Source organism: Nilaparvata lugens, chromosome 3 (genome assembly GCF_014356525.2).
Source record: "Nilaparvata lugens isolate BPH chromosome 3, ASM1435652v1, whole genome shotgun sequence".
Lineage (NCBI taxonomy): Eukaryota > Metazoa > Arthropoda > Insecta > Hemiptera > Delphacidae > Nilaparvata > Nilaparvata lugens.
This window is the reverse complement of record NC_052506.1, coordinates 51,214,729-51,242,472: the sequence shown is the minus strand read 5'-3', so window position 1 is coordinate 51,242,472 and position 27,744 is coordinate 51,214,729. Positions and strand designations below refer to the sequence as shown.

The window sequence follows — 27,744 nt, the reverse complement described above, 5'->3', positions numbered from 1 at the left end:
GTTTAGGCCGGCTGCCGGCTGCTGACTTACTTCGCGTCAGTTGTGCGAGCGAAGCCGGTGTCTCCTCCTGATCCTGACTGCTCCTTGGAAGCGTCTCCTCCTCAGTACTCCTCAGGACTCCATCATGCTAGATCTTGTGACCAAATCAGTGCTGCAATGTTTCTGTCGCTCCTGTCAGGCGCCGATTGCCTTTGCAGGTAGCATACGGTGCCGCCGCTTGTCCACGCTTCACTTGCTTTTCACTTCCGACTGCAGACAATTTTTAGAAAATTTAATCTTATGAACTCTTTGAGAATGTGTAGGATAGTGGTACTGTGTTGACGTCTGATATGGAAACATACGAAACTTGATCCAATTGTGTCGGAATTTTGTGGAGTCTTACCTCACAAGAAACCAAACCATATCACAGATATATGTTTCGATTGATTATTTCTTCTGATCCTTTAGAACAGGGAGAAAATAGAATATACATGATTCTGATGTGGATGTCTTGATGAAATCATAAATCGTTCACTTCATTATGTGAACGTTTTGAAATGATGTTCCAGTGTTTTGATGTTTATTCTTTGGTCGGCTCTGGGACCTACGATAAATTATCTAGCAGTCGCTGTTCATCACCAGTTACAACAAACTACAGTATTGTTTTGAATGGTATTCTGTTCCCATACGTAGGCCTATAGAGATGGACTAAGCTGCTAAGGTCGTTTCTAGAGGCTTATAAGTTTGGTTTATCATTGTGTGTCGTTATCATTGATATCATTGTGGTTTATCATTGTTATATGTTTCATTTTTCACTTCAATATGATCTCTTAGGTTATAGTTACCAAATCTTCCAATTTGCAGACATGTGAAGGCCGGGTTTGGCTTCAAAAGTGTTATTAGAGTTCAATCGATCGATTTTATTCATAACCATAAAAAAATCTTAAACTTTTTTACTTATTATGAAAACTATAAATAAATGAAAATGATTTAGGGATAATGAGGTGTACTTTGGGAATGTAATTACAGTATAAACGGATTTGCACCACTGAAATAGCTGTTTTTCAATATTATTCGTAGTAAACTTACTTAATCTTGTAGAATCAATGCAATACCGTAAAATTTGTTATGCAAAAATAATCCATAACAAATTGATTTTTATTGTTCAAAAATCTCGTTTTATAAGTAGATCATAATCACTTTTTTTAATGTAGATCTGATTCATGATATCGATTAGAATATTCGTCTAGTTTAATTGATCTAAACTAAGTTCAACCCATTCTAAAATTAGACCATGATTATTGTCTAATGCATCTAAACTCTTCAAATCTCCATTGATTGATTCGAACGAGGTCCGGCTCAATCTAAAAATAGATTATGATTATTGAGTGGGAATGCATTCACTTATCGGGGGCCCTTTTTATAAATAGTGGCCAATGTGGTTGGGTGAGGTCGGTGAAATGGCAAGGTTGAAATAATGTTTAGCGCAATCACAATGGAAACGGCCGTGTGTTTTTCTCTGGGGCTGGCGAGGGTGTGTCGCGGCTAAATATACTTTCTTCTATCGATTGTGAATATTGTATAGAGGAAGTAGGTGGAAAATTCCTCAACTTCTTTTGTTCAAATAGTAAGAATCACTTTGACCAGTCAGCATTGGTTGAATGGGTCGGTTATTTATGAATGCTGACAGTATGAAATGAATCTCACTTCAGATAGTTTATCATCAACGTGACACTGCATGCATGCTCATTATGTAATGGAAACTTTCTGCCAACTCTTAACAGGTTCACGTGATACTGTTCTATTTCCTCTGCGTTATCGTAGTGATCGACTCACTTAATCTATGAAATTGGAATTTATCATCATTTATGGTCAGTAGACTAACTTGATGAAATGAAATTGAATTCATCATCATCTTTGGTAGGTCGACTCCTAGAATTCAATATACTGTATTTAAATAATTGATCATCTTTTGTCTGGAATCAATCTCACTATTATCATCTTCAATATCGGGTTTAAATTTTAGCTCATCATCTTCACATCAGTACAATAATTTGTTGCATGATAACTTTTCACATCTTGGGTTTAAGAGGATCAAGACCCTACTGAACGCTAATTTTAAACGGAAATTTGGGAGAAATGAATCCCCTACATTCCGGATTTTTGTCCAATATGACCTGGAGAAAATAAACACACGTTTCATTCGATTTGATTCACCATTCTCTCCTACACTGGAACTGGTATGGTATGGGGTGGCCTTTATCTTCTTTCTTATCAGAGTTCCATTAAATTCCATTCTTACCACAAAACGATCACTTTGGTCACATTATCAATTGCTATAACTATACATCATCTTTCACAATGGATTTTACCTGCTCTTTTTACACCTTCTGTCTCTTTTATACCAATGCGCAATGCCGTATTGAGGGTAGTCGATCACTATTTCATCTATAGTACGAGTACCGTATTGATGATTTGCCATTTTAATTCAACCGAACCAGTTTCGTACTATCACATCGATATGTTTATATTCACAGGCTACATGAACTCATCAACGTACACGTATTGAGCCTACATCTCTCAAATTTCGGATCGCATTCAAATTGCAAGTTTTATTTCTGTTTGGAACTGAATAATTACACAGGCATAGGCTGCGAGCACGTGGAATGTTATGAATTGTTAACAGACTCGCATGGCAAACAGGGGGATTGGAATTGGCGCATTTTCATATTGTCCTCACTTCTCTCGGCTCTGCAGCTGTGTGGGGATTACCTGCTGTCATTTGAATAGGATAGGGATAGGCAATAAACCAAATGCCACAAACCCGCCACACATCTCTGCATATTGATGATTTGTGTTGTGGCGTCGAATCAACCATGTCGCAGTGAAATTAATCTACTGCGATTTGAACAGATGCTGTCAACCTGTTCATATCTGTATTAATATCTGCAGTGAAATTTAAATTTTTATCCTTAATTTGAAAAAAATCCACGTTGACTTGAATTTTTTTGGCGTGATAAGAAAAACTGGTTTCAAACTTGGTTTCTAGGTTAGATATGTTACTAAATCTTTACCAAGTTGGGAAGTTAACAGAGACAGAATCATTTAAAGAGTAACTATAACTTATTTTATTAGTATTGTAATTGTTACACTTTACCACCTGTAATACTTTGTATAGGTTCTTTTTCAAAAAATAATTTTTTATACTTTTTTGGAGTACTTTTTGTGTTAATCATGAACGAATATGTTCTTGTCAGTCGTTGATCAAGATCAAATGTGTAGATTAATCGTTGGTCCTTATTATCCTTTAGATTACGACACATTTCAATTTCCATCATCATACTGAATGTCGAAAAGTCGAAGTTAAAAAGCAGCTTCTGTCCTCGATGTTGGGAAAATTATCAAGGTATCAGAAAGGAAACAAACGTTAAATTCCTAAGCTGGAAATATTCATAGTCTTTTTCTCTCTCGATTAGAATCTTTCAATTCTTCAGAATAGTTTAATTTCTAGGCTGGAAACATTGCTTTAAGTACAAATTGCCTCAATTTCAAATGGGTAAAGCCTAAAAAGTAGTGACAATCAGCGTTCAGCCATAGACCGGATCAAAGTTCAACATTTGTTAAGTTTTAAGCGGTGGAATCGCTTGTAGGGCTATCACTTCGCCCATTAAACCAAACTTTTCGTGTAATTTGCTGTGCGACTAGGCATTTTTGTTTTAGTTGAATTAAATTTTAATAGGAGCCGTTCTAATTTTCGGCTGGAGGGTGAGCTGAGGCAGTTTTATTGTTCTTGGAACTTTGAGCATTGGATGAACGAGAAGCATTGATGTTATTCATAAGGCATGCTGGCAGTTGAAAGTGAATCACGCTAGATCTTGCTTCTCTGTGCCTGCAATCGAATGGAATGGAATGAGGCGAACCGGAATCTCATTCGTTCAAGAGCCTCATCTTGTCTTCTTCACCCTGACTTGTCCTCACTCTCACTCATGTCTTCTTTGTTTATCTGCCTCTCCCATTGAAGAACTAAATCATTCTCTCTTCATCCCTCTCTTTCAACGAGTATGGAAGTGGAAAAGCGATGACGAAGGTCGTCGTCTCGGGGTTTCCTTTCCTCGTTTATTCAACTGCAGTCACTAATTGCCTTCACTTGTACCCCCTCCCCCTCCCTTCAACTACTTCACTTCTTTATTCTTTTGCCTGGAGTTGGCTAACCTCTCTCCTTTGCAAATGGCACAAAACGCCATCGTTTATTTATCTTTGTTTGCAAATGAAGCTGCAGAACTGATGGAAGGGGGGGACTCTTGAAGCAATTACTTTTTTATCTCGTATAAATTTTTCATGAGATCGTTCAATGTATAGGGTCTTTGTTTAATTGGATCGGTATGAACGTTTCAAGTTGTAGATTCTTGTTTATTTTAATTTCCTCCACTTCACAATCAAGGTCACTCGTGAAAAATTTGTTGAGTGGATTATTATCAGTCGCTGATTGAAAATCACTTGTGGAATCTGACTTTTCGATAGCTTTATCTTGATTTTCATCTCAACTGTAGAGATCACAATATTAATAATAATTTGTTGACCCATTCCTCACGAGTAATCTTTGAATTCTACATTTCAATGTGATAAATAGTATTTTGAAATTTGTTCATTTGAATTATAATAAACATTCCTACCCTTTATAACAATTACAAATATTACTTAGAATTATAAGCAGCTATAAAGCACTATCTAAATCAGGAAATAAATAACTGGTGTAGATTAGGATTAACTTGTATTTGAAATGATCATTTGATATCATCAAGAGTAGCTACTAAGGAGTAGGTGTATTAATGGTGTACTAATGGAAGTAAGAGCAAGTGAAGCCTGGTGCGGGTTTTTACGTCAACGCTCCTCTTCTCTCCCTATGTTTTCCTTTTCACTTCCATGGTTTGTCCCATTTGTAGCGAATCGACGCCCCTCCAATATGGCCAATGTGCCCATGAAGAAACCAAAGAACAAGGTCAAAACGAAACAGCCCAAGAAGGTCAAGTTCATTGGTAAGTTGGTATATTTTTGTTCATTGTTGTTGGTATTGTACTTGTGTATAGAGTTGTTCATTGTTATATTGGCGGCCAATTCAAATGTTTCAAAAATAGGACTTGCTCATTACTATAGAATTCGGACATTTTTAATGTCCTAGTACTAAATCACAAAGAAAATGTCAAATAATAAGCTCATTATGTAGGATTTTATGCAGTTAGAATTTTTTATCTTGTTATGACTATTTGTATTATAGGTTATAATGATAGGTGTAAATTCAAGTCTTGCTCTACATTTAAATGAGGAAATTTCGACTTTCGAAAGTATGATAATTTTGTCATACTGATCCTACTATTCAAGAGGTTAAATGCAATAATTTAAGTAAGTGTTCGATATCTGTACTCTGCTGAGTATTGAATAGACTAGAATTTCCTGAATGTTGCTGAAAGTAAATTGTATTGAGATTACAACATTTCATTTTATATCTCAATTTGCTCTGGATATTTAACTATACCAATTGTGTATATGATGATAGTTTACTGTGGATACAAAATGTTCTTTTTCAATGTTTGTATCCGAAGGCTATCAGAATTCCAAAATACACCAATAATATAGAACAAACTATTGAGCTATAAATGTGTATTATTTGTTATAGAAGCTTTTTCTAGAATCTCAATTGGCTGGTAATATTGAAAAATAATTACTAACATACGTTAACTAATACGTTATACGTTAAACTGAGCCAAATTCATATGTACGATAATAACAACTGCATTGATAATGTAGTAATGAGACTTGATATAAATGCATTGTCGCCGGTCTAAATGGTCGGCAGTTTATTAGAGTGGTCACGTCATTTTTGGAGACGGACAGGCGCCGCCAACTTGAGGTCGATAGGGTCGTAACAACGGCGGCAGACCTAGGTCTACCATAGACTCACTTCAAACTGTCAGCATATTAATAACATCAATGCTGACAGTTGAAAGTGCCGCCGCCTCCTATGATGCAATCAGTGTCTGAGACCGCCGGCTGTGGTGACTCATCGACCACTTGCCTCTCTGTCCTTCCACTGCCAGCCGGTATGTAGGCATTGGGGCAGCTTCAAACCTACCCCCTTCTAGACTAAAGTGGTTTGGCGATTTTCCGTTGAGGAAATGATGGAAAGTTTATCCATTCGAAACAGTCTCTAGTCCAATAGATTAGGGGGTTGGGCGGGAGGAGTGAGGGGGTTAGGGTTATGGTGAGGATGAGTTCGAAACAGCAACCCTGCAAATATTTAACATATAGAAGTGTCAATCAATAAAATATTAAATAAATTTAATAATAGAATATTATATATTAAGAAACCAAATACACTATTTAGAACAAACTACATCTGACTATATCGAAGAAGTGAAAAACCAGCCTCTCTCTAATCGAGCAATTGCCTCTTCCGGAAAAGAGGAAACTTATCGGTGGAGGTCGGCTTGCTATTAACTCCCCCGTTGACTCATTGACTACTTTCCTCTCCCCCAACCTTCGCCAGCTGCTGGTGTGGTGGTGCAGGGTTGAGAAAATTTTATGTTCTCTAGACGCCTCTGCTACTTTTGACTGTTTTATCGATTCATGTGCGTCTGTCCACTTGTTTATTGCCGAGCAAACATAGTTTTCCTCCAGTTGGTGCATGCTTTCCGTCCCTAGCTATGTTTACCCCAAAGATATCGCCCTTATTCTGGTATCAGTAATGAAGACCAATTTTCTTGGCTCAAGGACTTCGAATCTACGTGGAAGGGGACGTTGGAAATGGACTTCAAAGCTCAAAGGACCTGACTAGCAGAATTTCATAGTTCTCTTACAATTCTACATCCAAATCATATTAGAGAGTGATTTATAACTTAGCAAATGATGAATGGAATGGAGCATCCATATATTGTAAGAGTTGAATAACTGAGCGATATTGTTTGAAATTGAATTATACATTGTTACGTATCGCTCAATCAAACACCGTTTGAGAGATGCATTTCTGAGGTGGAGGAAACAGTTATAATGACATTTTTCGAATTAGTCAAAAAATAGAGTATATGTACTAGAATAATACTTTTTAATAACAGGAAACTGTTATACTCTAGTTGTCAATATTGACGTTTCCAGTTACCTCCATCAGAATGTGTGTTACACTAATCTGGCTTGGTCGATTGATGTGAAAACGTCATTTTTATAATATTAACCGGTTATTCATCTGAATCATCAACTATAAAAATACTCCACTTCTCATCTATCATAGTTTATTAGGAAAAGTGAATAATTTAACAAAATTGACCATGAAGTTTCTCAAATGTGATGTGGTTAATGGTGTATAGGTAAATAACACAAACAATAGAAGCAGAGTAGAAATAATGTGATTTATCATATTATAATATATGTGTGGGCTTGCGTGTCACCCTTTTGTGTGAGGAGTGAGGACTGCAGCACAGCAGCATATAATATCTGAAATCGATAGTTGGCTTGGTTGGCAAACACAGCCAGCTCTACCTTGAGGTGGTCAGAGTGGACCGATAATGATCAATGCACATTACCATAGCCACCTCTAATAGAAGGCCCCGGCCTACGATATTGCAACGTCGCAGTGTAGGCCTAGAATCTAATACATGATTGGTGAAAAAGATCAGCTGGTATTTTTTTTAATCTTTCTCACCAATCATGTATTAGATTCTAGGCCTACACTGCGACGTTGCAATATCGTAGGCCGGGGCCTTGTATTAGAGGTGGCTATGACATTACACATGCAGTAGACTGTAGATGTAGAGCAAGGGCGTCATTCATACTCGTCCTCAAACGATGCAGCAGTGACTATTATTGATGAGCAGTCACATAATTATAGATTGAAGAAAGTTATTTCTCAAGATTATTCTGAGAATCAATTTCACTCTTCCATACCTCTATTGATGTAATGATATGTGATTGCTCTTTCTGGGTGATACTTGCAAAATAGAACACATATTTCACATCATTATCATGATACATCATTGTATATGATTTGTGCTTGTATTTCAATGAAATAAATAAATAAATATAATATATGTTGAAAGAATTGAGATACTTAGGTATTTCACTCGGTTGTGAGTTGAAACAGGTCAAGTTCAAACAGGTCTATGAAGAAAAATTTTAAAATTCACATTCAAATTCTCAACATTTCTCAAAAATGTTTTACTGTTTATTATTTTATTAGCTCTTACATATTTGTTACAGCATTGTTTAACATTTATTAATTCTGTTGAGTTTTTATTGAATGTATTTATAGTTTGTGTAAAATAAGTTGAGACTTGGCCCTCCATCCGAAGAAATTACAGGGTTACCAATTCGTGTAAAATTGCAACTTTCTCAAATTTCCAATTCAACGTCAAAATTGGATGTAGAATATCATACCCAATATCCTAGTAGTGTTAGAAAATATCCAGGTTTGAAGGATTAAAAGGAAATTTAACTTTTATGATAAATTGGAAGCATCGCAAAAATTTGTTTTTCTTTTGAATATCACTTCTCTCAGAATCATGGGGTAATAATTTTATATCAAATTAACGGGGAGAATGTTCTCGTTGCTCTTTTTTCCAATCATTTCAAGACGCTTTTCACTGTTTTTGATTTTACTTAGACTTTCTTCATTTTTTCCCGCATAAATAGGTTTTATTGAATTAATATTATTTTTCCTTCAGTATTGCCTTGTAGTATTTTAAACAATTTTGTACTAAATTTAACTTTTGCCTTTATTTGTCACTTTACTGATGCTCAATTTGACTTTTTAGACTCAATTTGTTTGACTGGTGACAGAGGTTTATTTATTTATTCATTTTTTTATTCTTTTTATGTTATATATTTACTGTAAAGATGTTTAGGTACTTCAGGAAATTATATTTTATTTGTTTTTTCAGGTTTTATTATTATTTCTCTTTTGTTTTTTTAATATTGCTCTATTTCTGTTTGTGTGAAATTGACAAAGACTTATTCTTTTATTTTAGTTATCAAAATCAAGTGACTGTCTCGTTCATATTATTATGTACAATAGTGTAATAGTGTAGAACTTCAACCACAGCTGTTAAGCTACTGAAGTTCTTTTCTTTTTTTCCATCATGATACTGTTTATTTATAATAATTGCATTGTAAAAATATTTGTAAAAATTTCAATTTCAATGTCTTCTTACTATTGGTGCCTGGATAATTCTTATCCGACCTATAGTTATTTTTTAATTAATGTTCATGTTCGTCAATGTCGAAACATTTCAAGCCGAAAACATTAAATTTTCGACATGGTGAAAACTTTTTTGTTTCAAAAGATAAGTGGGTGCTGAAAGCGAGAAAGTTTCTCAGAAATAATATTTTTTTCAATTATCAAAAGTAGTCGGAAGATCCTATTTTGGTCTCCAAGGAATTTCAAAGTTCGGAGAGCGGCTGCATGGTATGCATTGTGGTGTACCAAATTGTATGCTAAAAGCTGGAAATTTACGAGGTATTTGACTGAATTATCTCAAACGTAAGTAGCTCATTCCTCTAGAAAGGCTGTAATGAAACACTGCTTGGATTATTCGAGGCGGGGTTGTCATTTTCACTATTTTATAATCATGTGGCTTCCAGTTGCTGAATTTTTCAGTCGTTCTGTATTTTGTTTTTGTTGATCCCAGCTATTGATAGCTTAAATGGTGGCATACCATTCAGCCGCTATCCTTGACTTTGAAACTCCTGAGAGGCCAAAATACGTTGTTCCGAGTACGTTTGACAATAATTGTAAAAATAATTTCAATTATTTCTGAGAAACTTTCTCGCTTTCACTACCTACTTATCTTTTGAAACAAAAAAGTTTCTAGCATGTCGAAAATTTCATGTTTCCTGCTCGAAATGTCTCGACATTGACGAACATAAACATTAATTAAAAAATAACTATAGGTCGGATAAAAATTATCCAGACATTAATAGAAAGGAGACATTCTCCCCGTTAATTTGATATAAAATTATTACGCATTACGACGCCCCATGATTCTGACAGAAGTGATATTCAAAAGAAAAACAAATTTTCGCGATGCTTCCAATTTTATCATAAAAGTTAAATTTCCTTTTGATCCTTCAACCCTGAAATTTTTTTAGCACTACTAGGATATCGGGTATGATATTCTACATTCAATTCTGACGTTGAATTGGAAATTTGGGAAAGTTGCAATTTTACACGATTTGGCAACCCTGTAATTTCCTGGGATGGAGGGCCAAGTCTCAACTTATTTTACACAATTATTTTATAGTAGAAGATTTTCGTGTAAATTGTTGAATTCTTAAAAATCTACCTACATTGAATTTGTTTTTGCTCGGTCACTGCGATCAGATTTCTGAACATTGCAGGGGACCTCCTTTATTAACTTATATTCTTCATTTAATGGCATTCTATTTTATAAAATATTTCATTAGTAAATGTTTCGCTCCATTATCATAAGCTCTGTCGTTGTTATTTGATGTGTAACAATGAATTATTTAATGTTGATGTTGTGTTGTTTTGCAGCGACTGAAATCAGATGCCAGGAGAAGTCGAAAGGCGGCTTGAAGTACGACGTGATCCTGGCCAACTCGACAGCCACGCCTCCGCCGAAGCGCGCCAAGTCGCCGGTCAACACATCGCTGTCCGCCGAGGAAATCGAGGAAAAGCTCAAGGCTGCACAAGAAAGGAGATTGGTAAACAATGTTGCTCAACTTTTGGCACCTGCCACAGCATTTAGATAACGATAAGAACAAACTTCTGATAATGAAGATTAATAATATCTTGAAATTCTATGTTATTCTAGTTTTGAACTGCTGGTTACATATTACTGTTGATTAATAACTGCTCATGGAAGCAAATTTTTTGTATAATTTTCAATTGAAATGTCATGAATTTGTTGTTGTGCCTCCTTTTTGAGTATGTTTCTTCAAATTATCAAAATTTACATTTAATGTACTTTACGAAATAGTAAAATATTGAAATTACATTAGTTTTGTTACAGTATTTTCATTTGTCAATATAGCGAGATTTCATCGACATTCCAAATATGAACAGTAGAAGGTGTTCTATTGATGAGATGGCTAGTGAAATGTCGAGAAATGCTGTGGAGGTGCATCTTTTGTATATTATGACTAGACATAATTCAACTGGGAGCATGCACGAAATCACTCCTCGGTTGTTCTAAAACCCATCTGAACTCCAGTTTCATTCATCTTATCCCATTATCTATGCTCAGCTTAAGCCCACGTGGGATCCATGCTCAGTAAAATGTTAACTATTTTAATAATCCAATAATGGTTTATTTTCTCATTAATTCAAACTTTTCCTTTTATTGAATATATAATTATCTTTTTCAGTCTCTCGAAGCAAACAAAATGGCTACGTTGGCTGCTAAGCTGTCGAAAATTGAAGAGGCCTCCAAGAAAAAGGATGAGCAAACCAATGTGTTCATCAACCAGACCAAGGAAGCTCTCGACCAAAAAATGGAAACTCACATAGAGAAACGAGAAGCGTACATTACTGACCTCAAGTCCAAGCTTAAGGATCATGTAAGCATTTGTTGTCGTCAGAATTCTGATATTGTTCCATTACTTACAACCTTCCATCTTGTGAACTGCACATTTCACAACAATCTCGTACTTCGGTAACCAATACACTGGTTCTCATGATAGTTCCCTTTGAAGATCCATCAACTCCCAATAGATTCTCTAATAATGTTTTATAACATTTTTTTTATTGATATTCCCTGCTAAGTATAGAAATCTAGGTTTGTTTAAATTTAATTGCTCAACTTTAGAAAGTAGATCTTAATTTATTATATTTTTTGATAGGAAATTTATTATTTGGAATTGAATTGAGAAATTGAATAATTTACAAAATATTTTTTTAGAACTTTATAAAACGAGGACAGACTATTCACCTGATATCTGATATACATAGTTCAGTCATTAGAATGTCATGAGGTGATAGAGTGGGGCTCTTTCCCATGCAATCCGTTTTGTACCACATGTCTTCTTCATCCGCTAAATCTGTACTATCTTTACTCTTATTTCGGTCCGTACACCATTCATACAAAATCAATCTCTGAAATACCATACGCTCATAATTATTCTAGAAAGAAATGTTGCACTATTTTGTTCATTTTCACAATTTTTTCTTTGTATTTATTGCGGATGATACCCACATGAGCGTTTTTATTGTGCGTCGGTATTGGGAAGTGCGAGAGTGATTTGATGAGATGTTCAAATGTCCATGCCTATTCGATGTGATTCTGCGGAATTCGAACCCGCGACCAGGTGCAACGCCTTAGTCGACTCGGCTATCCTGGCCGGCAAATAAAGCAAGAGAGTTGAATAGATCTGTTAGAGTGAATTCTTGTAAGAGAAGTTGCTCAAATTTTGATGATCGCTCAGTACATATTCCACAAATTGTTGGTCTATTCTGAAATCTGGATTTAGATATTCCAGAAATAATCTAGCCATCCATCGTCTTAACATAGAACGAAACTATTCCAATGACATAAAGGTAAGATATTAGTAGAAGTTTTCAATTACTGATTCTGCTCTATTACAGTTTTTAGTCATCCATTCTTAGTATTTTTGCAACTGTGTCTCCATTCAGCCTTAATATACATCATCACTATTGTTTTCATCTTCAAAGACGTAAGTATGGATTCATTTCATTCAAGCATTCGATTTTAATTTAACCTTTTTTATTTTGCACAAGCTTTTGTTTGATTTTTGCACGTAATTGCTTCAGTTGGAAGGAGTGGAAAAGACTAGACAATCCCTTGAACAGCAAACGCTCGAGATCGAGATGGCTGTCAAAGAGAAAATGAAGACTGCAGCGGCTCAACGAGACGAAAACATGAAGAAAATGGTTGAAAGAATCAAGGATCATGTAAGTTATCAATGCATCATTCCAAATCAAAATCTTCATCGCCACGAAACTATTCTCAAAATTGGATGAAATCGTTCAAAAAACAGTTGAATTATGAAAGCATAATATAATATTTTCAATTATATTTTAAATTGAAGTACAAACTTCACAAATGTTGTAAAATCACAGATTGATTAAAAATTGAGATACTGGCAAACCAGAGATTGATAATGGTGTAACAACCGAAACCAGTATTTTGATTTTTTAAATCTGTAGTTAGACAATATCTCAGAATTCAAGTATTATTTTATTATTGTTCAATATTAGCATGAATGCATATCTTTCAAACTAATACAATGATACATAATATTATTTATTATCTTTGTAATCTAGATAGATTTCGTACATGCTTTACTGTAGAATGTTTTATGACTTACCGAAGACAAGTGCTTACAAGAATTCATGGAATGTGCAATTCGCTTTCCAATAGCGCATTGTTATGGAATTTATCATTTTTCAATTAATTGCTTTTATCATTATCCTTATTCAATTCATAGTTTGAATGAGTTCAGAACCAACGGATAAGTGACCATTTATTTGGTGGTTAATACCATTTATCTGCTTTTCACAGAACGATTCTCAACAATAGAACCATTACGAATATTATAATTCAGCTTTGTGTTTTTTGTAAAAATCTTTCTAATTATCCAACTCTTCCCACAATGCTCATAAACTTGAATTTTGTGAAAATTATTCATGATGAAAAAAATCTTAAGCAACCTGTAAACGAACTTTGAATAATGAGTAGTTTCTAATGCCATCGCTTGTTATTTGTATTTTAAACATTAATTTCTATTCGATATAATATCAAATATTTCTAAATGAATTTTAAATTCAAATATTGTGATATTACTACCCATAACTAATTCTACGACTATTAGTTTTGTAGCTTGTTTTGCAATCTAAATTTTTGTTGAGTAGATAATTATATTATGAGTAGATATAATAGCTTTCTTTTATTCATTTTTTGTGAATGCTGATTTTTCAGTAGATTTTAATATTGCACGGCTTTTTATTTTTCATTTGGCACTTGTGATTGGCTGCTGTGCACTCAGGTTGATCTGGTCAAGAAAGTAAAAGCAAGTCAACAGGAAAAAGTGCAGGCTTTGGAAACACAAATCCAAAACAAACTGCATTTGGCGAGCACCCGTCGCACCCAACTCGAAATCGAACAACGTGAAAAACTCAAGTCTCAGGTATGCATAGTGATGTAAAATACTCGGGTATTGATGTTATACCCCTGAATACATTATTATTGTCATTGTATGATATTGTGATTGTATGGATGGCATAGTAGTCTTAGTTATAATGCATTTTTTTTCAATGACTTGATTATTATTTTTCAAATATTACTCAAAATTTGAAAATAAACAGGATTTTTTATTTTAAGAAGAAACTGGGTAAATAAGAGTAAGCTAATTCTTCATAAGTTTTATGCATGTATTTCTACTTGAAACTATACTCAATAATAATTATTGTAAGAAAATCATAACATTAAAAACAACCACAAACTTGAAAATCCTCTTGAAACTTGAAAAGCTAATTCTTCATAAGTTTCATGCATGTATTTCTACTTAAAACTATACTCAATAATAATTATTGTAAGAAAATCATAACATTAAAAACAACCACATACTTGAAAATCAAGAAAAACATTAATTTGAAAAGGCAAATAAAATTAATTCTTCGAAAAGTTTTTAAATAATGTGGAATTTCTGTGTGTCTTGGAATCATGACAGCACCACATTAAAAAAAAAAAGATGAACATGAAAATGCATCTACTGTTATTTTAAAATACCAGTTATTTAAAAATGAATAACAGTATCTATCTTTCTTTCGTCTTTTTTGGCCACATAGGACCACTTAAGTCAATCAACTAAAAACGTCATTGGTTCTGAAGCTGTCTGGTTTTTCGATCAGCCCAATATTTCTTCATTCTCTCAGATCGTTGTCGTCTTTCTGCATCAGTGATTACAATCTCCCTGTGCATTTTTGGCAAATTGAATATATGTGCATTTCAAGTAAAAGGTTTATTTTCACTTTATCAATGGCATCCTTAACTTCCAAGCCTATTCCTTGAAGATCCTGTTTTAGTTCATCAACATACTTGCCACATTTTCTCTTTTTTAAATTACGCATTACATACAAGCTGTTTCAGAAATCGATTCTCAGGCATTCGCAGAACATGGAAAAAATGAGAAATTCTTTGTTTTTTTCATTATACTGAGGATGGGCTCCACTTCCTTATAGACTGTCTCATTGGTTGCAAATCTCCAGACACCATTCTTTTGATAACTTTTATTTATGATGGTTCTTATGGACCGTCTCTCTGTTTCGCTCACCTGATCTTTCTTGTTCTCATTTCTGATTTGAAAGAGAGTTTCACACGCATAAAGCGCATCCGGACGGACTACACTATTATAGTGGCAATTTTTCTATTTTATAGAGAGACATTTTTTATTGTAAATATTCCAATTCAAATGTTGGGCTCTCTTCATTTTCATTATTCGGTTCTGCCATGTCCGGTTCTCTTTCAATCTTCAGTGAATAATTTCTCCCAAGTACTTGAAATGATCAACCACTTTTAATTCTTTATTATTAATTTTGACCTTGTTCACACAGTGAGGATCTATTGCCATAATTTCAGTTTTCTCATACGATATGTTCAAACCAATCTTCTGTGAAATTCGTTCAAGACTCTCAATCTGTGATCTAACTTCTCTCATATTCACCGACAATACGGCCAGATCATCTGCAAATCCCAGTATATTGCACTTTATTGCGTCTCGACCTACTCCTATCTTAGTACTCACTGGGTTTTCTACTTGCCAAATTTTTATTATATAGTCCAGTGCAATATTGAATAGAAGCGGGGAAAGCCCATCTCCTTGTCTCAATACAGTCTTTATTGGGAAAGGTTCAGAAAGCTCTCCTCTGAATTTAACTTTTGACTGTGTGTTTGTCAAAGTCAATCCTATCATCTTTATCAACTTTGGATGTAGACCATCTCCTTGTCTCAGTACAGTCTTTATTGAGAAAGGTTCAGAAAGCTCTCCTCTGAATTTAACTTTTGACTGTGTGTTTGTCAAAGTCAAACCTATCATCTTTATCAACTTTGGATGTAGACCATCTCCTTGTCTCAGTACAGTCTTTATTGGGAAAGGTTCAGAAAGCTCTCCTCTGAATTCAACTTTTGACTGTGTGTTTGTCAAATTCAATCCTATCATCTTTATCAACTTTGAATGTAGACCATAATACTCAAGAATCTTCAACAAAGTTGGTCTGTGAATGCAATCATACGCCTTCTTGAAATCAATAAATGTTATAAAGAGCTGTTTATTATTGATTTTAAAGTTCTCAATATTATCAACTTCAAAGCTAGAATCGGGTCCGCACAACTTCTGTACGGCCTGAATCCTTCCTGATATTCCCCTAGTTGAGGTTCCAATACACCTTTTGATCTATTCAAGATTATTGTGGAAAGAATTTTATACGTACAGTCGTCCAACAGAGTGATTCCCCTGTAATTATTAGGATCTGTCCTAATACAGTATTCATCTATTACAGTAGTTATTCAATTCAAATTTTATTTCGCCACAACAAAAATAATAATACTCAATACAAAGTTAAAAAACATATTGATTAATATTTAAATATACACGAAAAACAACTTTGTCAAAAACAAAATAACATGTTTGGCGCTGCCTGCAAAACCGAAATTTGAGTGCTGGCAGCGAGTATCGATATTAATTTTGTTGTGGCGAAATAAATTTGAATTGAATAACTACTGTAATTACTTCTTAATCACAGAGTAAGAAGATAGAGAATGAATCTGAGAAAATGAATATATAAAATATATTTGAGGTTTGGAAGAAAAATAAAAAGGTAACTGCAATAAAAGAAATATAGGATAATTAAGTGAAGGTGGCATTTACTAGTGCATTATGTGTGAATGAATTGCGAGATATTATTCACTGACTTTATCCATTCTGCTATCTTTTTAATACTAGTTTTTGCTATAAAGTTATCTGGTATGAGGTTGATCAGTCTGTTACTTATGTAAGGGAATTGTCTCCGGCATACATTCATGTCTGTTCTATTGATTTGGAAATTACCCTGCATACGGAAATCGTAAGTTCTAATTTGTGGTGTAAATTGATCTATATTTTTAATTATATATAGTATTATATTCTTAACAAATAACTGCATGGCTGTTAATGCTGGAAATTCAATGAAAAGGAGATGTGTAGGGTATCGTCTAGGTCGGCCAAGTGCTGCTTTTATTATGTGCTTTCGAATAAGATAGATTTTATTGAAATGTGTGTCTAATGCTCCACCCCATACCCTAATATCATATTGCAAAACCGACTGGGCATAAGCGTAGTATATTAACAACAGGATATCTAGATCACCCAGCCCGTTTAATCTATGAAATTCATGGATCACATGTTTCATTTTTTTGCAAGTATTATTTATGTGAGCATTCCATTTGAGTTGTGAATCCAACATTACTCCAAGGTATTTTGTCTCTTTCACTCTCTCCAGTTTTTGACAATCACAGCCTCCATCTCTCTCCCGCAAGCCTACCCACTCACCATAATTGTTATGAGTGCCGTCTGAGTAGTGGATTTTTATTCAAATTAGAAATGTATCAGTAGGGATAGCCCTTTCTGATGGAGAGAAAAGCATGTATACACTTTTATTCACATTAAGTGTCAGCGTATGATGATCAAGCCATGACTTCACTTTGGTCAGACCAGACTCAGTCTAACGCTTAGCCTCTTGCCAGCTGGATCCAGTGAAAATCAAGGCCGTATCATCTGCAAAGGAGATTGCATGACATCCGTTTATGTGGATTTTCAAGAGTTAATTGATATAGACTAGAAATAATATTGGCGAGAGCACAGTACCTCGAGGAAGACCATATTTAGACAATGTCACTTTGTTGGTTTTAAGGATCTGTACTCTTTCATGCTAGTAACCTTTAAATAAATTTAACACATTTCCCCGGAAACCTATTCTCTCCAGTTTATGCAGAAGGACACTATGAGGAATGGTATCATAGGTCTAGAAAAACTGCCAGGTTTTTTTTACTGTTTTGGAAGTTTTGAGTTATAATTCTTACCAACTCAGTCATTGCGTCTTCGGTGGATTTTCCCTCTTGGAAACCGTATTGGTTAGCAGCAATAAATTTATATTTTTTAAGGTATACCAATTTACGTTTCTCAATTATCTTCTCAAAAATTTTCGATAGATTGCTGATAAGACTGATGGGGCGGTAATTCTCGGGCCACCAGAATAATTCTGAGTAATTCTCTTTCTGTCACCAGATTTATAAAGTGGAATTATTTTTGCAATTTTGAAATGAGATGGAAAATGGCCAAATTCGAAACACTTATTAAATAACATTGACAAGGGCTTAGCTATGTACTCAGCAATATTCTTCAAGTTATCTATTACATTTTATTTACATTAATTATTTATATTTTATAGTAAATTTATATTTCAAAAATAAATAATTGAATAATTTTATAATTTAAATCAAATTCTTCACTAAATTAAAAAAAATGGACAGCATGTGAGAATGATACTTAACTGGTCAAAATCTCCCACTCTCTGAACTCTGAATAATAATCATTAATTAAACAAATTTTTCGTCATTTTCAATAAGATGTAACACCACAATAACAAAGAAAATCATAAATACCCAGTACTTAGGTATTTATGTCAATCATGCTCAGGAGTAAAATGCTATTTGGGACTGCATGAAAGACTGATAAATACATTTTATCATCATTTCACTATCCTTGTAGGATAGTTATGGCAAAAAGACAACTCAATCTTCTCCAAATTCATTATAAATTATAAATACCCACATCACTAGGTATGCACAATCTAAAATAATATATGTGTTTTTTTTTTTGTTATATCTCTACTATCAATCTATATTGTAGTCTGTAGTATTTCACTCAGTATTGCGTTAGAACTCGTAGAGAACGGACGTATAGTGGAGTAGTTTGTAATAGTGTAGTGTAGAAGTAGTGAGTCAGCAGTTTGTTCGCCATCAAAATTGGAACAAAAATATTGCATCGAATATCGGTCGTCGACCGCGGAATTCATGCAAGCAAAGCGACCTGCTTTTCGCGGCCGTTCTAAAGCTCGCGTTCGCGTTTCCGTGTGCGTGAGTGTTGATACGAGGGCTGTTTGAAAGGTATGTTTTCAAAATATGTCTAATTTAGTGAAGCCACCTTGTATTCCTACAGAAGAGCAAGGAGAACAGGAAGCCACTAACGACAGTATGGACACCAACACCATGCTAAATACATCAGAAATCCAGTGTTCACCGGATAAATATATCAAATTAAATAAACTCGAAACTTCAACCGAGCAGGTACTTTCCATCGCCTGGAAAGAGACCGATGAGAAGAGGAAGGAATTGGAGAAGAGCAACTTAGAACTGTTAAGTGCAGGATTTGGAAGCAAGATTTCTGAATATTGAGAAGAAGATTCACAGCTCACAGCCTACCAGCTCAGCAGCCGAGAATTATTCAACAAATGAGGAAGAATTGGCCAAAGAAACAGAATGGATCAGGACTCGTACTAAGCGGGCTACCAAGAAGAGGAAGCTTAGTACTCCATCGCCAGAAGTCAAAAATGTGTCTGCGAAAAGAATTCAACAGAACTTAAATTCTAAAACCACTGACGTGGAGAAGAGAGAGAAGAAAGAAATGCCACCACCCCCAATCATAGTGGATGGTATCAAGAATCTAGATGGACTCCTTAAGAGTTTGAAAAAAGTGTCGCCAGCTGACAAATTTAGAATAAAACTCTTGAGTAGAGAAACGTTCAAAATAAATGCTGTCGACTCCGAAACTTATCGGAATGTTACCAGAGAACTCATTAATGACGGATTTAACTGGCATTCCTATGAAGATAAGCAGTCGAGACTAATAAGAGTAATGATTAAAAAACTTCATCACTCTTGTAGTACAGACATGATACTGGAAGATTTGAAGACACGAGGATTGAAAGTTCTAGAAGTTGTAAATAAGCTAAAGTGGAAGACAAGAGAGCCATTAGATATGTTCATAGTCTCATTCAGCGCGGAAGAAAATATAAAAAAAGTTTTTGAACTTAAACATATACTTGGTTGCAAAGTGAAAGTGGAAGCACTGAAGAAGGCCAACCTGATACCGCAATGCAAACGATGCCAAGCATACGGTCACACACAAAAATACTGTAACAAGGAGCCTAGGTGTGTAAAGTGTGCAGGTAAACATCAAACAAAAGACTGTACAAAACCCAGTGATGCTTTACCAAAATGTATTCATTGCGGAGAAGCACATCCAGCCAGCTATCGAGGCTGCACTGTCGCAATCGAATTGCAAAAGATTAGAAACTCCAATAAAACAAAAAATATTCCAGATTTACGAAAGAACACAGTGAAGAATATTCCACCAAAAATCACAGAAAATACACAAACCCACAAACCAAACAATGAAAGCGCGGTTAAGAAATTAACTTTCGCCCAGATTGTCTCAAAAGAAAATAGACCCAAATTGGGAGAGCCAAAAGTGAAGTAGGAGATAACAATAATATTTTGCAGCTCATCTTGGCAAAACTGGATAGACAAGAACAAATAATCACCTCACTGCAGTCTAAATTCCAGAAGTTAGAACAAAGTAAACTACTGCAATTCAAATGATTCATTCACTAAAAATAATGGAATGGAACGCAAATGGATTGTTACAACGGCAACAGGAGTTGGAAGCAGTTCTAAACATAGAAAAAATAGATATATGTCTTATATCTGAGACTCATTTTACAAAGCAGTCGTTTATAAAATTCAAAGGCTATAGGATCTATCATGCTTTACATCCCAGCAATGTCGCAAGGGGTGGGAGTGCCATCATCATCAGAGACAATCTACAACATCATGAACAAGTGAAACTCGAAAGTGATAGAATACAATTGACAGGTGTAGCAGTGAAAGCAGTCAATTATCATTTTGTTGTTGCAGCTATTTACTGTCCTCCCAGATATTCCATCAGAAAAGATGAATATTTATCATTGCTTGATATGTTAGGAGACAAATTCATTCTTGGTGGAGATTTCAATGCAAAGCACGTGCATTGGGGATCGCGCTTAACAACACACAAGGGAAGACAGCTCTATGAAGCAATGAGAGAGATGAGGTGCGAAGCTCTTTCAACTGGTAAACCAACCTACTGGCCCACCGATACGAGGAAAATCCCAGATCTTATAGATTTTTTTCTGACAAAGAATATATCGGTAAATTATTTGCATTTAGAGGATAGTTTCGATCTAAATTCGGACCACTCACCCATCATTTTGACTCTCAGTGATTCAATTCTACAGAAGGAAAATGCTTGTCCTGCGCTAGTCAACAGCCACACGGATTGGGATGGTTTCCAAAAGATGCTGGATGAAAGAATAGAGTTGAACTCGCCATTAAGAAACGAAGAACAGATTGATCGGGAGTTAGAGAAGTTTGTTACTGATATCCAACAGGCAGCATGGTGTAATACTCCACAATTCAGAAGAAGAACCACTGGAAATAATTACCCTGCGGAAATCAGAGAAATGATTGTGGAAAACGAAGAGCAAGAAGGAGATGGCAGCAATCACGTTCCCCTCAAGACAAAAGAGTTTTAAACAATCTAACTCAAGAACTAAGGAGAGAGATTCAATGTATCAAGAATGAATCAATCAATAATTACTTGATAAACTTAACAGCAGAACGCAGTACAGACTACTCACTCTGGAAGGCAGCTAAAAAAATAAAAAACCCATTCATCAATCTCCTCCTCTCAGGAAGCAGAACAGACAATGGGCAAGGAGTAGTGATGAAAAGGCACAGACCTTTGCAGATCATCTTGTGAACGTTTTTAAACCAAACAACACAACTGAAGAAGACACTTTAGAAGCAGAGGAGAACATCTTACAGCCAAATCAAGAAATAATGTGTGTCACAGTAGAAGAGGTGAAAAGAGAAATAAGAAATCTGAATAACAAAAAGACCCCTGGATTCGAAATGATAACTGGCTTAGTCCTCAAGCACCTACCAAGAAAAGCAATAGTAAAATTAACACACATTTTGAATGCCTCTTTCAGACTCAAATTTGTACCAGGAATATGGAAAGTAGCAGAAGTTATAATGCTACTCAAGCCAGGTAAAGAGCCACATGAAGTATCATCATATAGGCCAATATCATTGCTACCTGTGCTTGCCAAGTTGTTTGAAAGGATTTTACTGAGTAGGCTAACACCAATAATTGAGAGACAGCACATAATTCCAAATCACCAATTTGGCTTCAGAGTGAAACACTCAACAATAGACCAAGTGCATAGGATTGTGAATGTAATAGAGAAGAGCCTTGAAGAGAAAAAAGTTTGTTCAGCAGCTTTCCTTGATATAGGGCAAGCTTTTGATAAAGTGTGGCATGAAGGTCTTCTTTTCAAACTGAAAAAAGTGCTACCAAAGCAATTTACAGATATATTAAAATCCTATCTGACTGACAGATACTTTAGAGTCAGGCATGAAAATTCATATTCTGATTTGAAGGAAATAAAAGCAGGAGTTCCTCAAGGAAGTGTTCTAGGACCATTTCTCTACCTACTCTATACCAGCGATATTCCCAGCCTTGATGAGAATACTACAGCAACATTTGCAGACGATACAGCCATATTATCAGTAGACAGTAATATTCATATTGCAACAGAAAAACTACAGAGATCCATCAACAAAATTCAAGATTGGACTAGAAAGTGGAGGATGAAACTAAATGAAGCAAAGTCGATTCACATCAACTTCACCAATAAGAAGGACCTGCCAATACCAATAACAATTAACAACCAAGTTGTGCCATATGCCAATGATGCCAAGTATCTAGGTATGACCTTGGACGCAAAGCTTCGCTGGAAGGCCCATGTCAAGAAGAAGAGAGAGGAACTTGGAATCAAATATAAGAAGCTGTATTGGCTGATCGGTAAAAACTCCAACTTACAAATCCAAAACAAAGTACTTCTGTACAAACAGATACTAAAGCCATTATGGACATATGGTATACAACTTTGGGGGTGTACCAAAGACAGCAACATCAATGTAATACAACGGTTCCAGAACAAGGTGCTGAGGAACATTGTGGATGCTCCTTGGTATGTCAGGAACAGCGATCTTCATAGAGACCTGCACGTCGACCTGGTGTCCACCGAGATCCAGAGGCATGCGGAGAGGCACGAGGGGCGACTGCACCAACACGACAACGTTGAGGCGATCCAGCTGCTAGACAATGGAGGGTTGGTGCGGAGGCTCAAAAGGAGGAAACCGTATGAGCTAGTGTAGTGCTTGTTCAATTAGTGTCCAGTGAAAGAGCAGAGCAGTGATTGAGTGAATCTAGCTTCTATAGTACAGTCATAAGTGTACATATTAATTAAACAATCAATATCAGTAAGAATATCTAATGAGATATTCGCTGTTAACATTTTAAAGTAGTATGTTAGGATAGAAAAAATTAGCTCATTAGTCTCTAGACTAGATAGCTATAGTATTGACAATAAAAAAAAATGTAGTATTTCACAACATCAGAAGTTTCCTCTTTTCTCTCATGTTGTATTCAAAAATTATTCTCTATTTATCATGGTAAATGGGGTCGTCCAAAGCCTAAATAATTTGAGTGTTTTTTCACCAAGGTGTGGAAGTTATATCAATCACAGATAGGCTACAAAATTGGGCACACTTTCCTATGGTGATTTATTGCTGCCTAAAATGACAACTTCCACGATTAATTGTGATTTAATTGTAAGAACTACCAAATGCGTAGCCATGCAAACTAATATCAGCTGTAATTCCTCTCTCAGCTACCAGCGCTCCGTGAGACAGACTGCATCGCATTTCCTGTCCTGAACCTGGATTTCAATAAGCTCAGTCTTATTATACAAATGTACTATAGATACATTTCCACTTGAACAGTGCTAGAAGCTATTGATTAGCTACTGGGATAGAATTCTCTGATGAAAACAGGAATTTTTATCTGCTAAGCTAATCCTTAAAAATATCTGTTTTATAACAGGCATCTCCATGACTGGAGATAATTTTGAATCTTGTTGTTTCCAGACCCAGTAGCCTATTTGATTTTCCAATAGTTCACTTAATAAGTTCAAGTGAATGCTGGTTTGTTCAAATGCAGGCCATGCTTATGCCCGGTACCACTAAGCTTTGTCAAGGCATTCGATCATAATCAAATCAAGCACGCTTTAAAACGAGGGCACTGGAACTAATGATTTCTATGGTTACTACAGATAATTTAAGAGTGCACTTGTTCTTGTGTATAGCGTACCCGGTTTGACCATGTTCGAATCCTTCATCCAGTTTGGTGAAACGGGCACGAGTGTAAGTCCGTCATACCCAATTTATTTAAATAGAGCAGTTCATTGTTATAAATATATTCAACATCTTTAGATATCTAGTCATTCAGCTTATTTATGTTACCAGTCTTTGTTATATTCTTTATATTTTCTGTTGGAGCGTCAATATCGTTATTTCATTTCTGAAAAGCACCTACTAGGCCTACTGAGTCACCTTTCATTACCTCATGATTCAAGTGTGGGTAGTCAGATGACTACTCGTACAAAATTTGTATGACTATATTATAATATTCTGGCATTGCCTTGTTTTACAATTTGTGTGGTTGGCTATGAATAAATTGAAGTGTCAAGTCCTTTCCATGACTGTTAGACTGAAGCAATATTTTTAACATGAGTTTGTCCCTGTTTCTCAGGTTGAATAATGCAAATCCTAAACTGCATAATTAAAAAATATACCATTATGTTTGATGTAGTGGTTCGCACACACACACCCTGTATTTTAACAAAATACTATTTTTGAAATTGATTCAGCTTAAATTGATCAATTTAATGGAAAATAAACATTGATCAATGTGATTAATTGATCAATGTATTTTTGTAGTTTTGTCTTATTTAAAGTTCAAGTTGTGTTGTAGTATTTTCTGTATTTGTAATTTTCGAAAGAGAAATGAATTTATTTATTTGTGTTTCAATGTTTGCTTAATTTCTGTTCAGGAGCGGCGCGCAGAGATGGTCCGTCAGAACAAGGAGAAGCTGAGTCAGAACGATGAGCAGCAGACAGCTGAGTCTGGCTAGACCAACTCATCACTCAACCATCAAACCAGCGATTTTTCTATCAACAATATTAGACTGTTTAAAAACATCGTGATAATCACTGGTCTGCCGCTAAGTTTTTCGTTGCCAATAGTTTAAGTTCATATTGCATTGTGGCATTATTGGAAGATCTTGTTTGTTTTCAGTTATTGTTCTCGCTGTTTATAATTATTGAAAAGTTGGCTCTGATTAGTTATGTTTTTTGACTGAAAAGCACATAAAGTTTCATTCGGTATTCTGAAACAAAATAACGGACTAGTATTGCTAATGATTCATTTGATATCAATCATTTCGAATAAATAATTATTTTTCTCATGCATTGGCAATAATTTGAATGGTATTGAAAATGTCTTTTTGTGAAACATTTCAATTGCCAATCTTCTAAAATACCAAACATTTTTCAAATTCAATGTTATTTCCAGAAATTGATCAGAAAATGAGTTCCTGAGGTACTGGATAAGAGAATAATGTTAGTAACATCAGAGCATTTACTTGAAAGTACCTTTTGTGATATAATATAAGTGAAATTTTATATTCGGTAAAAGTAGAAAATTAGTAATTATTGTGCTTGGAGTCTTTTCCAGAAGCTTATTTTTTACTTCTCATATTCAAGGTTGTCTTGCTGTCTATACCATACTTGAATAGACGTATAATCATGCGACTTTTGTCTATTCTATTTCCTTGTAATTGCTTTTCCACATCCATTTCAAATGTCCCTCATACATTGCTTCATTTAAGATCTATGTGTTATTTTTATAGTGCCTATTTTGTATATATTGTGATTCAATATGATGTATTTTTTACACTATGTATTGGGAAAAGTTTGCTACACTAATAGTGAGTGACTAAATCATTCAACATTTTTATTTTTGCTATCAAGTGTGAGGATATTCGATGTAATAACGTCCACTGCATTTTCACATTCTCAGTCAGCACAGCTATCTCCGTTTTTCATATTGTTTTAGTAGAGTTGTATTGCCAAAGAAAGATCATGCTTCTTATCATGCTAATGCAAAATATATGTTCGGACAGTCTTTCCTCAATCTTGAAACCGAGCATTACTGGATATGAGAATGTGAACATTGCGAGGACTAGGATAGTGCCATTTCTACTCATGTTTTTTTTTCAAATTATCTAAACACATTAATAAAATTGAAGGATAGTGTTTGATATGAATTGAAATCAGAATTTAAACACGAATTATCAAACAAGAAAATATGATTCCACTAGAAGAGCGTTTTGCTAGAAAATAATACAATAATATTATTATCATGTAACTACCCAACTTTTTATGTAATTTATATTGAGCTATCGATTTTTGAATGTCTATTGACTGCATCTATTTTGAAAACGTCAAGAAATTGAGATCAATTAGTACACTTTGGGAAGGAAAATGGCAAAATTTTAGTGTTTGCGTTTTAAACTTTACCAAGATTTTACCACGTAATATTAGACTATAATGGTAGTCCACCTTGATAATGGTAGATTAAGTTTCATTATTTAAAAAAGTACTTTTTCCATTGAGTTTTATTATATAAAGTCCCACTATCTACTAGTGAGAAGCACTTGATTGATTTTTTTATAAGTTGAATATTTTTCATAAAATGTTTTGGCTTATCTGTGCTTAATGCTAGAAAGATTCAATCTATAGATATAATCGAATCAAAATAAAGTTTAGTTCAAACTGCAATCTATTTTTATTCTGCAATTCCTGATACACTTGGATATTTTATGTTTATCAACTGAATTACAAGCTGATTGTAATACGGTAATTTATAATATAAAAACGTTTTCTTAATTATTAAAATTATCTATATAAATAAAAATCTGGTGTGGCGCACTCACACAACTTTCCTTGCCGTTATGAAAATTGATCACCTGACGCTAGTGTTCCCGCGCATCTCAATCGCATTTGATCGAAATTGTTCGTGTCGGATCCTTATATTGAAAGGACCTTTCCAAATTTCAAGTCATTCCGTTAATTGGGAGATGAGATATCGTGTACACACACACACACATACAGACCAATACCCAAAAACCACTTTTTTGGTCTCAGTCTCAAGGGACCTTGAAACGTATAGAAATTTGGGTACCTTAATTTTTTTTCGGAAAGCAATACTTTCCTTACCTATGGTAATAGGGCAAGGAAAGTAAAAATCGAACCTCAAATTTTGACATTCAATAACTTCTTTATGTGTGAACCGAATATGATGATTTTTTCAGTTGTGTTCGTTATGTTCAGGACCAGGTTTATGGCCTATCAAATTTAGAATCCGACTTCAGGACTCTTCCCTTCTGTCCTTCAAAGTTTGCATGTAATCCTTATGAGAGAAGATTTGTGAGCTGGCCACACACAGAAATAAAAATCAGCTGTTATAATGATTGCGTCATTGAACAGCCGTCGGTAGATAGTGGACAAGAGTGGGTGCTGCTCTATGCTGCTCCATAACCGCCCATGCATTTTATTCTAAACGCCCCGACTAAAAACAAAATAACTGTGTTGTCTGGGAACGCGACTAGGTGCCACCCCGACTACTTGACACCCCTTCTACTTGTCCCCTTTTAAAACCGGTTTTTAGGGGACAAGTAGACGTGAGCCATCCCTGTCT

The 27,744-nt window shown here is 35.0% G+C and overlaps 1 protein-coding gene across 2 annotated transcripts in view; it reads left to right on the top strand.

Moving 5' to 3' along the window:
• LOC111054145 (stathmin) overlaps window positions 1–26,825 on the top strand; it is a 63,584-nt gene extending 36,759 nt beyond the window's left edge. Inside the window, exons 1-7 of one of the 2 annotated variants that reach the window (XM_022341115.2) lie at window positions 33–197; window positions 4,923–5,015; window positions 10,520–10,689; window positions 11,353–11,544; window positions 12,755–12,895; window positions 13,990–14,130; window positions 25,037–26,825. In XM_022341115.2, the coding sequence (XP_022196807.1) occupies window positions 125–197; window positions 4,923–5,015; window positions 10,520–10,689; window positions 11,353–11,544; window positions 12,755–12,895; window positions 13,990–14,130; window positions 25,037–25,117 (891 nt within the window). In that variant the 5' untranslated portion in view covers window positions 33–124 and the 3' untranslated portion in view covers window positions 25,118–26,825. Of the gene's footprint in view, window positions 1–32; window positions 198–4,922; window positions 5,016–10,519; window positions 10,690–11,352; window positions 11,545–12,754; window positions 12,896–13,989; window positions 14,131–25,036 lie in introns of those variants that run through there. The other variant, XM_022341116.2, reaches the window with a different exon arrangement.
• The last annotated feature ends 919 nt before the right edge of the window (window positions 26,826–27,744 follow it).